This window comes from Helianthus annuus, chromosome 16 (assembly GCF_002127325.2).
Source record: "Helianthus annuus cultivar XRQ/B chromosome 16, HanXRQr2.0-SUNRISE, whole genome shotgun sequence".
Taxonomy (NCBI): Eukaryota; Viridiplantae; Streptophyta; class Magnoliopsida; order Asterales; family Asteraceae; genus Helianthus; species Helianthus annuus.
In genome coordinates this window covers 108,347,842-108,360,544 of record NC_035448.2, presented here as the reverse complement: position 1 = coordinate 108,360,544, position 12,703 = coordinate 108,347,842, and the positions used below count along the sequence as shown (strand labels likewise).

The 12,703-nt window shown below is 34.7% G+C and overlaps 2 protein-coding genes across 2 annotated transcripts; both read right to left on the bottom strand.

The window, feature by feature from the left end:
• Window positions 1-1,068: 1,068 nt before the first annotated feature.
• On the bottom strand, window positions 1,069-2,130 carry LOC110918364. Its single transcript, XM_022162702.2, has 2 exons — window positions 1,965-2,130; window positions 1,069-1,591 (listed from the first exon to the last, which is right to left on the bottom strand). Exons 1-2 carry the CDS (start codon window positions 2,040-2,042, stop codon window positions 1,286-1,288), a joined length of 384 nt encoding a protein of 127 aa, XP_022018394.1. The 5' UTR covers window positions 2,043-2,130; the 3' UTR covers window positions 1,069-1,285.
• Window positions 2,131-5,602: 3,472 nt separating this feature from the next.
• LOC110918363 (GDT1-like protein 4) lies at window positions 5,603-11,048 on the bottom strand. Its single transcript, XM_022162700.2, has 9 exons — window positions 10,863-11,048; window positions 10,707-10,775; window positions 8,101-8,232; window positions 7,301-7,399; window positions 7,123-7,195; window positions 6,879-6,964; window positions 6,574-6,657; window positions 6,213-6,272; window positions 5,603-5,918 (listed from the first exon to the last, which is right to left on the bottom strand). Exons 1-9 carry the CDS (start codon window positions 10,932-10,934, stop codon window positions 5,730-5,732), a joined length of 864 nt encoding a protein of 287 aa, XP_022018392.1. The 5' UTR covers window positions 10,935-11,048; the 3' UTR covers window positions 5,603-5,729.
• Window positions 11,049-12,703: the final 1,655 nt, after the last annotated feature.

Genomic DNA, 12,703 nt, shown 5'->3' with positions numbered 1-12,703 from the left:
TAATTGTTGCATATGGTAGGTGGGTTTAATTGGCCATGGTCCTGCCCGACTTCAAATTTAAGGCAGCATATTAATGTTGTTGGGGTAGAGATATGTGCTACTAACAACTAGAAATAAACATAGAAAAATGCATTAGGCTTGATATCAATCTTCAGTTGTAAATTTCATATATTTAGTGGTGGTATATTAAACTTCTTATGGTAACTCTTGAAGGAATATAATTATAATGTTATGTTAAACTTCCCACAATAACTCTTGAATGAACTAAAAGATAAAGTTTTTACAATTCGTATAATAACAATATGTAAAACTGAATACTTGAATGAACTACATCAAAAGATAAGTTTAAGTTACAATCCGTATAATAATAATCTGTAAAACTGAATACATTTCTACGCACTTAATACTAAGTTTTCTGATAGGATATTAGTTAATAAATCCTGTATGACGCGGTCTTAAGCACAACAATACACTACTCTTTACATGGTATTGCGATAACGATATAAAAAAATGAAACCCAAGTGATTTCTGAATATTTAAAAATCCATATATATTAATTCATAAATCCTCGTAAAAATATCATTATATTAAACAAATCTATGACCCAAAGATCCTTTAGATACACTAAACCAAAGGCAGCCTTCAAGGATACTAATAACAACCCTTACCTAACCTAATCAATATACCTACATTAATAATAGAAATTTATAGGCAGCCCACATGCGTTACCTAATATTATAACTATGAAAAAGAAAAGACACAAAAACAACCCATATCACTTGGACCTATCCATTCAATTTTACTAAAAATACGCTACTAGTGTTTATCTTAACTCAAAACGACATCGTTTTTAACATTAAGTCGTATCAACTAATCCACGAGTCTAATTTAATACTCTCATGCCAATAACGTCTCACAACCCCTTATACACGAGAGACTTCACGACCCTTAAAAAGTAAAAGCATCGACATTGACTTTTGAGCTACATTCTAGTCGAATATCACACTTGGACCAGTTCTAAGCAAATATCATATTGAAATAGTTTATCCACACTTATCACATAATATATTTCAAAACACAATGTCAGTACACTAAAATTAACATGATTGTAATCAATCATCCAAAACATAAATTACAAACTAGATTTCCATTATATAATTAATTATAATATAATAAAATCCTAACAATGTGAAGTAGCCACCAATCCACATTCATCAAACATTGAAACCCAATCAAAAACCCCTCAAAATCAAACTAAAAAAAATCACAAGATTTTAGGGTCTAATCAAAGATGACACCCAAAGCAATTACAAGTCTTTGGAGTAAAAGAGCAAAAGCCAAAAGGCCTATTTGGAATATTGCAATTGATAGCATAACAACAAGGTGAAGGCAAACAATACCCTTTACCACCACCACCACCGCCACCGCCACCGCCACCGCCGGAGCAGCAAGTACACAGTGAACAAATCTTGAAACTCCCAAGTTTCCGGCGACTGTCATTTAACACCAAACCCATCATCATTCCCCCCTTTCCGGGCTCTATCAATGGGACCATCATTGTCTCCGCCGCCACCGGTGGTGGTTCAGTCGCCTGAAGAAATAAATTAATACGGTGACGTTTTGAATTTTAGTGAAAGACAAAGTAAGGTGCCCGCCCAATGCTACGAGACCATAATAACACACTAGTAAAGCGCTTGAACAATTAATTAGTGAACACAACACATTAACATAGACACGGGTAAAGTACACCCCAACACATTAACATAGACACCGGTAAAACGCTTGAACAATTAATTAATTAATTTGTGAACAAAACACATTAACATTGACGCTACACCCCAACATATTATTAACATAGACACTGGTAAGACGCTAGAACAAACAATTAATTGGTGAACACAACCACTAAATGAATTTTAATTTAATTTTATATGTAATGAAATGAAATTGTGAAGAAGACTTACATGGGAAAAGTGAAGTCCGGTGAGGAGGAAGAAGAGAAGGGTGTGAAGGAACATGGTGGATTGTGGGTTAGATTGCATGTGAATGGGGATTTGTAGGGGAAGATGGTGATGATGAGTGAATGTAGATGGTGTACTTTCCGTGGCATAAATGGTAGTGTGGGTGAATGCAATAATGTCAAACGCCTATTTTTATTATTTCTTATTTATTAGTAGTGGCTGACAATAGCTTTTTAGCCTAGATAACACAAACCCTCTAAATCTTAATTTTATATTTACAACTTTCTTAATTACGGGAGTTAAACTTTCAATCTTACGGGAATAGACACATTTTCAACACACCTAGATACTGCTAAGCTACAAGTTATTTGATACAAGTTATAATACATAATATAATTTATTATATTTTGTCATTACGTATGCTATTTTTTTAGTAAAAGTTCCTTTTTTGTAAGTATACATGGTGGATCTAAAGCTAAGAACGAGTTGAGTCTCCCTTGAATTGTTACTATAAAACCCAAAGAGGTTGAGTCAGTACTAGAGTACTAGTGCATATTGTGAGATCATTGATGTTCAGATGCATCTTGGTGTGTTGTTGCCTCATTCTCGTCTTATCATGTCATAAGCAAGTTGTGAACATCATAAGCAACCTAATAGAAGGTCTACTGGATCGAAGACCAACACACACTCAGACGGTTAAGTTAGTATGTGTATATGATGTAGTAAAATGAACATTATTATGTACATATGATGAAACTAGACATAAAAGTGCGCATTGTAGGAAACATATATATACTTGAAGGTCAGAGGGCGACAAGAGAAGATCCGGACCCCTTAAAATGAGGATTAACTGTCTATATGGTAGAGGATGAACCAAATCCTAATGCATCGACCAGTAATAAACCTGGCCCTATTGAGCGGGCCTAGACTATGGGTATCGTCTACAAGAGCCCAACCTATTTAATATATGCTTGTTAGTAACTCAAATTAAGCCGAACTTAAAATAAATCATATGCGTATATACGCGTATGATTTTACTAGTAGACTCCATATTTTGATATGATTTGATGTCAATGTTTTTATATATAACCAATTTTCATCTGGATAACAAAATTCATAGATCCCCCAACCAAAAGTGAATCCGTAGTATCGTGTGCTAACAATGAAAAAAGTGTAAAAGTAAAATAAAAATTAAAAAGCTAATGATAAGATTTATACCAACCCTTAAAGCATATGTAAACTCACGTGAACCCAAAAACCTACACTTTTGTCCTAAAAACATATGATAGGCTTTTAACTTTTTATACCTTAATGTATTTTTACAAATATAAATCCATATTCAGATTTCTTTCTTGTTCGCAATGAGGGGACAATAATCCAATCAAGATTTTCCAAGTCTATTCAATCCATTCATTAATTCGTGTATAAAGACGTAGTTTGACTAAGACCATGTGTAGTGGGGCGTTTTCTTTAAAAAAATTTCAAAAAAAACGCCCTATAACGCCCAAAGCACCATTACACTAGGCGTTATTTTTAAAAAAAATTTCAAAAATTTGGTTTTGGCGTTATGAGGAAAACGCCGTATGAATCCATCCTTTGCTTTTTCCAAGTTTGACTATCCAATAGTTGGCAGGTTGCTTTTTCTTTCTTTTTTTTTTAATAATTGAAAGGGGCATTATTTGGGCATTATCCCCACTACACCACTTTATGCTATAATGCCCCATGCTGACTGGGTTGCCACGTGTCGGATAATGCCCTATGGTGGGGGCATTATAACAAGTTACCACTACACATGGTCTAACGAGAGTGTGGAAAATGTGTAAAAGTAATAAATTTTATTCTTAAATTTTGAAGATTTTTTTATTTATTCACATTTTACAACACATATTGCAAATTATTAACGATTCATACGGTTAATTTTTTTAGAACAACACCTCACATACACATCTAATTAACAAGACCCGAGCCCTTGACGTTTAAGAGAAATGCACCATTTAGGCTAAACGTCCTTGAGTTCATGCGGTTAATTTTTTTAGAACAATACCTCACATACACATCTAATTTCATCCCGCCTCACAAAATCATTTTTATATGTTCTCTGCATTTTCTTCTACCAAATTGTTATTTAATCAAATAAAGAAATGACAATTTTGTTAGAAAATTAAAATCAGACACATGTATAAATTAACATTTATTAAAAAGTTGGAAAAGTCAATAAAATTAAATAACTGGTTAAATTTGCTGCTGGTAGCATGGGTGAATGCTATAATGTCAAAAACTCATAAGCATGACTAGCCTCCAGGCCTTCCTATAAATGAGTATCAAAAATAGACAATAATCCAATATGTATGTACGAATCTTGTTTCGGGTTTCTACCGTATCAAGTAGCTTTCATAGAGTGATTAAGTGGAAATCTATAGCAAAAATTAATGAATCTGAAAGACTGAAACCAAAGTTACTCGACATTGGTGGTAAAAATTGGAGTCGAATTGGGCTTAAAAAAAGTCAAAGAACACATCGAGCCTAAGCTAGAACTCATTTGATAAACATGCTCGAGCCCAAACTTCACATTATGAGCTAGAATAGGCTAGCTAGTTTAAAAAGGCCTACAAATATAATAATTGTTATCTCTCATATTACATCCGCTTGAATAGACTCGCTAGTTTAAAAACCTACAAATATAATAATGTTGTATACCGAAGAGTTTATAGGAAGGATCCATTGATAACGAATTTAGACAAGAAATGTCATGTTTTGATTCTACTTTCGTTAACTCAGTCAAAGAAATGTCGTAAATAGATGGTGAAATCAGGTACTTTGTTGCATTCGGAGAAGCTCGTGGCAATGGTTTTTCAATTGAAAATGAAGAAGAATGGTGGGATAAGGTTTTTAATTGAAGGTTATGAAGAGGAATTAAAATGGTCATGTAGTTTTTTGGGGGTTTTATAAGAAACAGAATTAAAATGGTATATATATATATACCCTTACATGTTAGGCATATGAGGGAATTAAACTGAGGTAATTAACTTGGTTAGTGGTAAAAAGTTGAACCCGCAACAAAAATAAACGCAAAGGCTGTTTTCAGCAAATTTTAAATGTTAGGGCTAGAACCTGCAAGTTTGAGAAAACATAAAGGATGTTTTGTGCAGTTTACTCCAGTTAACTAGAACCCAGCTCAGCTCTTCCCATCCAAGGGTGGATCTAGGTTCTCTAACGGCGTTGAAACCACTTTTCCAAATGAGTAAATTCAGTAGCAGGCTGAGAAGTTTCAGGGTTACAGCCAACTAGGGTCCGGCTCATCTCTTCCCATCCAGCGGCAGATCTAGGTTCTCTAGTGACGTCACATGACACCAGTGATCTCTTTTTATATGTTACATCCGTATCTTACATTCAGATGATACCAAATATTTTTAAATAATGACGAGGTAAGCTCAAAAATAAAAGTACGTAAATTTTTGACATTTAGACGTATTTGAAGTTTTTAGCCTGAGTTAAATCATGGGATTCTTCATGTAAGTACTGTTGTGTGCATTCCTTAACCGTAAAGTTTACATTATAACTAGTCACTAAGTCTTGTGACCCGGTCCAGTAAATTTTTTTATGGCAAATATAAACACCAAAACATGATAACTTCCTGGATATGCAGGTGTTCCCATATTGTTTTAATGGGTCAAAACTCAAAAATATTCATTGATAAATGTTTTACGTATATTAATACAAAAAAAAATACAATAAAGTTATAAGAGGTTAAACATAAATCTAACATTGTTATAGAGGAGGGTAGAAATATGATGACAAAGAAAACCCAAGAAATAACAAACCACCTATTGTTGCAACTGTACCTTGTGAAATTTTTGATGCCAACATGCTTCCCCCAATAACTGCTACTGATGTACAGATAGTGTGACCTATTGTGGCCCCCACAGCAACCCCGAGAGCGTTTTTATGCGTTGCTAACTGCAAATTCAAGGTAATCTCGTCAAATTAGAGGTGGTAATCTCGACCTGTTAACTTATGAACGAGTCGATTTGGGCTGTGTTTTATCTCAAATCAAGAAGTTTGGCTATAATGGGAACGAGCTCGCATTTGCCCAAAGTCATTTTTTATAACATTCTACCTCTAAATAGTTTATGTTCAAATTTATATAAAGTGTTATCGAAACAAATGTGGTTTCCGAATCATTATAAAGCATTAACATTTCATAGAAAAAAAAAAAAGTGGGGCTTTTAAACATAGAAGAATATATCTTACAGCAATTGTTGCTATCTGGCTCCGATCCCCCCACTCTGCTAAAAATGTCAAAATAAATGACTGCAAAAATAAGAACAAAAAGATCCATTGATTAAATGAATGAATGCAAAAATAAATGACTGCAAAAATGAAAACGCCTAAACTGTGTTTTTATCGAGTTCAAATAAGCAACATGCTTTTGTGTACTGAAACCAGTCTTGTTAACCATGAAAACACCGAAGGGTCTAGTCTCGGAAAATTATTTCAGTGATTAACGTTTAAAAATCTTGGCTTCATCAACTACTGTGCATCTTAAATAAATTGATAAAACTATAACAAGAATACAAACAATAAAAATTAAAAACCATTGAATTAAATGTACCTCCAAGAAAATAGGCGTACAGAATCTAGAAAAGAACCGCCGGGCAGCTGTTTTTCCTTGTCCAGACTCAAGTTTCTCTTCTACCTGTATATAGTTTATTGTTAATAAATCAATTTAAGAGGAAAATACATTTACAAATATATAGAGACACCAGTTATAAAGGGACATTATTCAACCCAATTTAGAGTCTGGTAAATGACAACTTCACCAAGAAATTTGACATTTTCAGGGTTGTTAGTGCATTAAATTGGCATAGTTTTCTGATAACTAACCATTAAATATAAAAAATAAAAATTAAAACATACCTCTTCCATCTCCTTCTTCTGGGATGCTTTTGAATCTGATCTCCAAGCTATGTAGAGCAAACGCAGCCCAAAAAAGGCATAAAGAACTGCATTATCAAACAACAACTTAGATGTCTGCCAATCTTCGTATATTATATGTAATTTGAATATGACAGAATAAGGTTCACATGTAAGATTAATATGCAAATAATATGTACTTAATAGATATATGTAATCATCTAAGAAGAAAGGGTCAACTACATGCCTGTAGCAGCACTGTTTGTGTGCTTCCTAGATATCAAATTTGGAACAATCCTACCAAGCCCTGTAGACAGTATCTGCATACCAAGTAAACCAAAAAAAAGCTTAATACGAAAAGATCATAATTCATCATGCATTCGAAATTCAAAACAAAAACAACTTGGATTTGTTTTTCTACGTACCGTCATCACAAACAGTGCACTGAGGGCGCCAGATAAAACAATCGACTTTGGATGACGCATTGCCATAAGAGCTGCTATTATAAAAGTCTCATCTCCAATCTACAAAACAGCAATAAATGGAAACAGAGTTATGTATTTTTGAAGGGGATAAAGATTATAGATTTAGAGCAACTAATTACTCAAAAAATATTCAACAAGAAGTCATACATCTGATAGGAGATGCAACTTAAATATAAATTAACTTTTAGCTACTAAGAGGCCTTCAGCACATGGGTAAAACCATAAAATGTAAAGTTGGCAAAACCAGTGGGTAGGTAACAAGTGAAAACAGGTGCGTTAACTCGTTAAGTCAAAACAAGTATTTTTTTTGGTACAGGTAGCAGGGTTGTCCCAAAACACTTTCTGTGCAGCCAAAAAAAAAAAGAACCTTAAAAATTTTATGTGATTCATATTATTTGAATAATCACATAGCTTTTTCTTATTGAAGTGACCTAAGAAGTTTCATTTGACCTGTTTTCTATTTAGCATTTTAGCTAACTTTTAATTTTACACCTTTGACCAGTTAGAGATAAAACATAACCCAAATCCAGCCATTTATAAGTGATGGGTCAAATAATTCCACCTCTAGTAATATGTATAAATTTAATCCCCATAGCTTAGGTTGTGGATTTAACTATTCAGCTTAAGGAAGCTATGATCAAGGGCAATGAAATGTATATCTTCCAGGTACAGCAATAATTTCATCGTTGATAAATGAAAAGTAGTAAACTTATATAAGAACACGAGGAAAGAACACACACCTCACTGACAAGGATCATTGAAAAACTAGCAAAGAATGCATCAAAAACTCCCAGACCAGAATCCAGATTTAGTACAGCTTTTGGATCAATCTTGTCACCGATAACATTGTTCTTAAGTTTCTCCACAACAACCTGTCCAAAATAAATATACACATTAAGACGTATTAAGCAAAATTAAATAGCATGCCGTTCAATGTGCGACATGAAATGCCATATTATTAAATACAAAAACTAAACAAGATTGAAAATGAAAATTTGAAATCCAACAAAAATACACTAGATTATTATCATATTAATACACTTTACAGTTCTTGATTAGGGTGCTTAAGTTAGTCACAACAGCACATAATTTCAATAAAGAGTTAAGAAAAAGGTTGACCTGTAACAATAAGCAGCGCTTATCAGAAAAGTGAGAGAGAGAGAGAACACTCTTAGTTAGCACCTCAAAGATTGAGAACTTAGAACAATATTACGAAAGAAAATAATTAACCTTTAAAATCAAAGCTCAGTCTCTTAAGAGACTAAAGAACCGTGTGCCGTGTGATTTCATTTAACAGCTATTTGTGACTTCTGTTACATACCCAATAGGGGTTTCATCAAAAGCTATGCAGTTAATATCGGCGATATGTCGGTTACATCGGTCCCCTAGTAAAATATCGGTCTGAATATTGGTAGCAATATCGGGGATATTGACCGATATATCACTGAATTATTAGTGTTAAATTGCTATAGATATAAATTCTGCATGATATTAAAATTACCGACATCTCACCAAGATAACCTATATCTCAAATATCGGTCCTTGACCGATATCCAATATTTTACCATATTAACTGCATAGATCAAAAGGTGGAGTTTGCATTATAGATAATTGTGCCTCGTGTATGAGATGTTTGACATATACAACCAGACTATTATAATTTATAAATATAGAAAGCATAAGAAAAACAAACTTTCATAATACAAAAAGCACGACCTGTCTCCTATGTACAAGTTACAACTATACAAGCTCTTATACACAACTATAAAAAGCATAACCTACAATTGTTATACATACATATACCTCTATGTAGCACAGTAGCAGTACAAGCTCTATGTACAACACTACAACTACACAAGGCATTACCCTTTTATCTATATGTGCAACTATATATACTTACTCCTTTCTTATCTAGCCTACCCACTTTTTCCACAAGCCACACAGACATAATACTTCCAATTTTCTTTCTTGATCCTCCAAATAACTTCTCTTACAATCAGAGGAGAAGAAAGAGTCTTACAATCAGAGAAGAAAGAGATGTACGAACAGAGAAGAAAGGGTGCAAAGAACAGAAATAAGAACTGAAGAAGCTGAACCTGATTGTTTGTTCTGGGTCAAAAAACACGATGCGCAGAAACACCCTAAGCGCAAATATGCGTCAAATTCACCGCCTCACTCACATGAAGTGGCCTACTTGTCGTCTTGCTGCGTGTGGCGCCTAAAGCGTGCTTTTTAAGAACACAGCATTACCCAAACCCAGGTGCAAAGTGTAAACCAAAATACATTTTAGGAGTAACCATACCTACTTCCAACCCAACCAAATCCATAACCATTCCATTCCTGTGCAACAAACCAAACACCCCCAATTCAATACCATACATGCAATTTACGTAGATAAGCAGTCACACCCGTGCACATTGGTTAATAGTTTACCTTACAACATTTTAATCTAAACAAGAAAGAAGAAAGTTTTAACCTCATTTCTCTTCAATTCCAAATTCAAAGCATGGGAAATGAAGAGGAATTCCACATATAATAGCAAGATAAAGTGTGTGCGTACATATATATAAATAGCATCAATCTTCTAATCTTCTATTCTCTTTGCAGCATTTGATGGAGTAGATAAGAGTTATACAGCAGAAAACAAAAGAGTACTTAGATATAGTCATATAGGGAGTTTTCAGTTTACATTTTTTTATTTAACATCAGTATCCTGAACGGATGGAACTTGTAATCTAGTTAGTTATCTTGAATTCCAGACAACAACTGCCAACTTGAAAGATATAACCATCAAGCTTAATTCAGATTTGAGACTTGTGATACAACATACTATAAGATCAACATACAAGAAAATAATGCGATAATAAGTGAAGCAAGCCTGTCAACTCGTGATCACTGTGGGACTACAAAGATTACAGAGTTTATGTTGCTAGGGTTACAAGCTCACTCCAAGAGACTTGTTGAAGTTTTTTTTATCATGAACTGTCGAACTGACCATATTGTGTAATTTCAACATAATCGCGATTACATTCCCAGTGCATGATCTATCCAATATCTGCCATTGCTGCGCTTGATCTATACATCCAGACTATATAACATGCTTATAACTACAAGCAGATGCCATCAAAATTCAAGCTATATGCCACCTCTAAACGCCATAATCTAACAAAATAAGTTCCAATGCATCAAAATCCTATCGATCTACAATCAACCGACAAATCTACGACTAGTTTAGCTTCTCCTGGTAGTCTAAAACAATCTCAATAACAAATAAAACTACTAAACACACACATATCAAACAAAATTAAAGAAATGAAACCATAAAACTAGGGTTTTAAACACTAACTTTGCTACGGCGACCTAGATCTATGATAGATCCGGTTGAATCTTCGTCATCATTGTCACCAGCAACATCCTAAACAAAGACGAGAAAATCAATTACGCAAATCACAATAAGTTAAGTTGAATCAGAGAAATGAATAAACAGAATGATGGAGTGTACCTGTGCGTAAAGGCGAGATGCAGTGAGGAAAAGGAAGAGGATGAGGAAACCGTAATTAAGATGCGGTTTCATGATTTAGGGATTGAGATCTGAGAGAGAGACGTAAACTAGGGCTAAATTGTAGCGAATTTGAAGATCTTGTTTTGTGGAGGTGTGTGTGTATATATAAAGGGGGTGGGGTGGGTGGGGTGGTGTAGGCGCGTATGGTTGATTGAATTAACAGGTACCGTGGAACGGAAAGGTGAAGGAAACTAAGAAAGTTGACCCCTTTGATCTTATTGAGTTATTGGGATGTTACCACATTCATTATCAATAATAAATTACATGAGTTAAATGCCCGGATAGTCGTTGTGAAATGCCCGGATAGTCCTTGTGGTTTGGCTTTTTTCACCTTTAGTCCCTAACTTTTTAAAATTACCTTTATAGTCCCCAACTTTTTAATTTTCATTCCCGGATAGTCCCTGACACGGATGGAGGTTAGTTTTTGTGTTAAGTGGATGTGTAATTAAAAAAATACCCTTAGTGTTAAATTAATACTAAACAGTTAAAAGGGATATGCTTAATACTTAGAGATTTATGTGAGACCCACCCACTTCATCTTCCCTCCACCTTCAAACCTGCAACCCTAACTCCACCAACAATGGCTTTTTTTGATCTCAATATCCCCTGCACCGATTCACCGAACCAAACCTCCACTAACAACAAATCTACACGCTTAAAACTCACCGTTAAAGCAATCGAACTCGGTTATACCGGCGTCGCCTACAACCGCACCATCACCGGAGATTCAAGGTCTTTCTCAGTTATATGTTTCAAATGTGTATACAACACTGCTAAAATCTCAACAGGTGTAAATTTCCATGTGGTTTTGTGGTACAACTCAATCAATACACAGCCACGTGGACCCTCAGTGGTAACAAACGGTAACAGTTTAAGTTGTTCATACACTTGCTTGTACTGTTTTCCGATCAACCTTCTGATCCGAGAAACGTTTGATTTTGGATTTGCAGTGACGAATGCAGCACCTGAAGAACCTAGAAACCGTTGCTTCTCACCGAATGACACAACCACAGGTGTGTCACGCTTCGATTCACCGCTCAACAGTGTCGTTGCAAAACGGTTGGGGGTTTTTGTTTGGAGAGGAAGAACACTCTTTCTCTCTTTATTCAATCAGCGGCGGTGTAATGTAGAGAGAGGAAGAGAAAGTGGGTCTGTGGAAGGAGATTGTGGTGGTGGATGCTGTAGAGAGAGAGAGAGGGAGATGCAGTAGAGAGAAAGTGGGTTTGTTTAGAGAGAGAAAGTGGGTTAATACAAAGGCATGTTTAATTTAATAGTTTTTTTTTTTAATTATAAGGGCATTTTAGCAATTTCACATCCACTTAACATCAAAAACTAACCTCCATCCGCGTCTGGGACTATCCGGGAACAAAAGTTGAAAAGTTGGGGACTATAGAAGTAATTTTAAAAAGTTAGGGACTAAAGGTAAAAAAAGGCCAAACCACAGGGACTATCCGTGCATTTAACTCTAAATTACATAGTTAACTATAGAGTAAATTCTTGTTTTGCTCCCTAAGCTTTCTAACTTATCATTATTTTGCTCCACGCCTCAAACGTCATCCATTTCAACCGTTAATTCCTGGTCACGTGCCCTCGCATGAGGGGCATTTCAGTCTTTTCTAGTTTAAACTTTTTATCATTTTCATTATATTATTCGTTCATTAAATCCATTTTTATCTTCTTATCTATATACATAAATTATTTTCAATATTATAAATAAATATAAACAAATCACAGTGGTTGGACCAGCTCTAAACAAGTAGGCTACCACCGTCACAACTAAC

Bases quoted from the DNA above. Each gene is read 5' to 3' on its own strand.
- LOC110918364 (XM_022162702.2), bottom strand. From the start codon at position 2,042: ATGCAATCTAACCCACAATCCACCATGTTCCTTCACACCCTTCTCTTC. The intron at 1,592-1,964 runs GTAAGTCTTCTT...TTATTTCTTCAG, and splicing joins CCGGACTTCACTTTTCCCAT to GCGACTGAACCACCACCGGT.
- LOC110918363 (XM_022162700.2), bottom strand. From the start codon at position 10,934: ATGAAACCGCATCTTAATTACGGTTTCCTCATCCTCTTCCTTTTCCTC. The intron at 10,776-10,862 runs GTACACTCCATC...GTCTTTGTTTAG, and splicing joins CATCTCGCCTTTACGCACAG to GATGTTGCTGGTGACAATGA. The intron at 7,196-7,300 runs GTACGTAGAAAA...CTTGGTATGCAG, and splicing joins GTGCACTGTTTGTGATGACG to ATACTGTCTACAGGGCTTGG.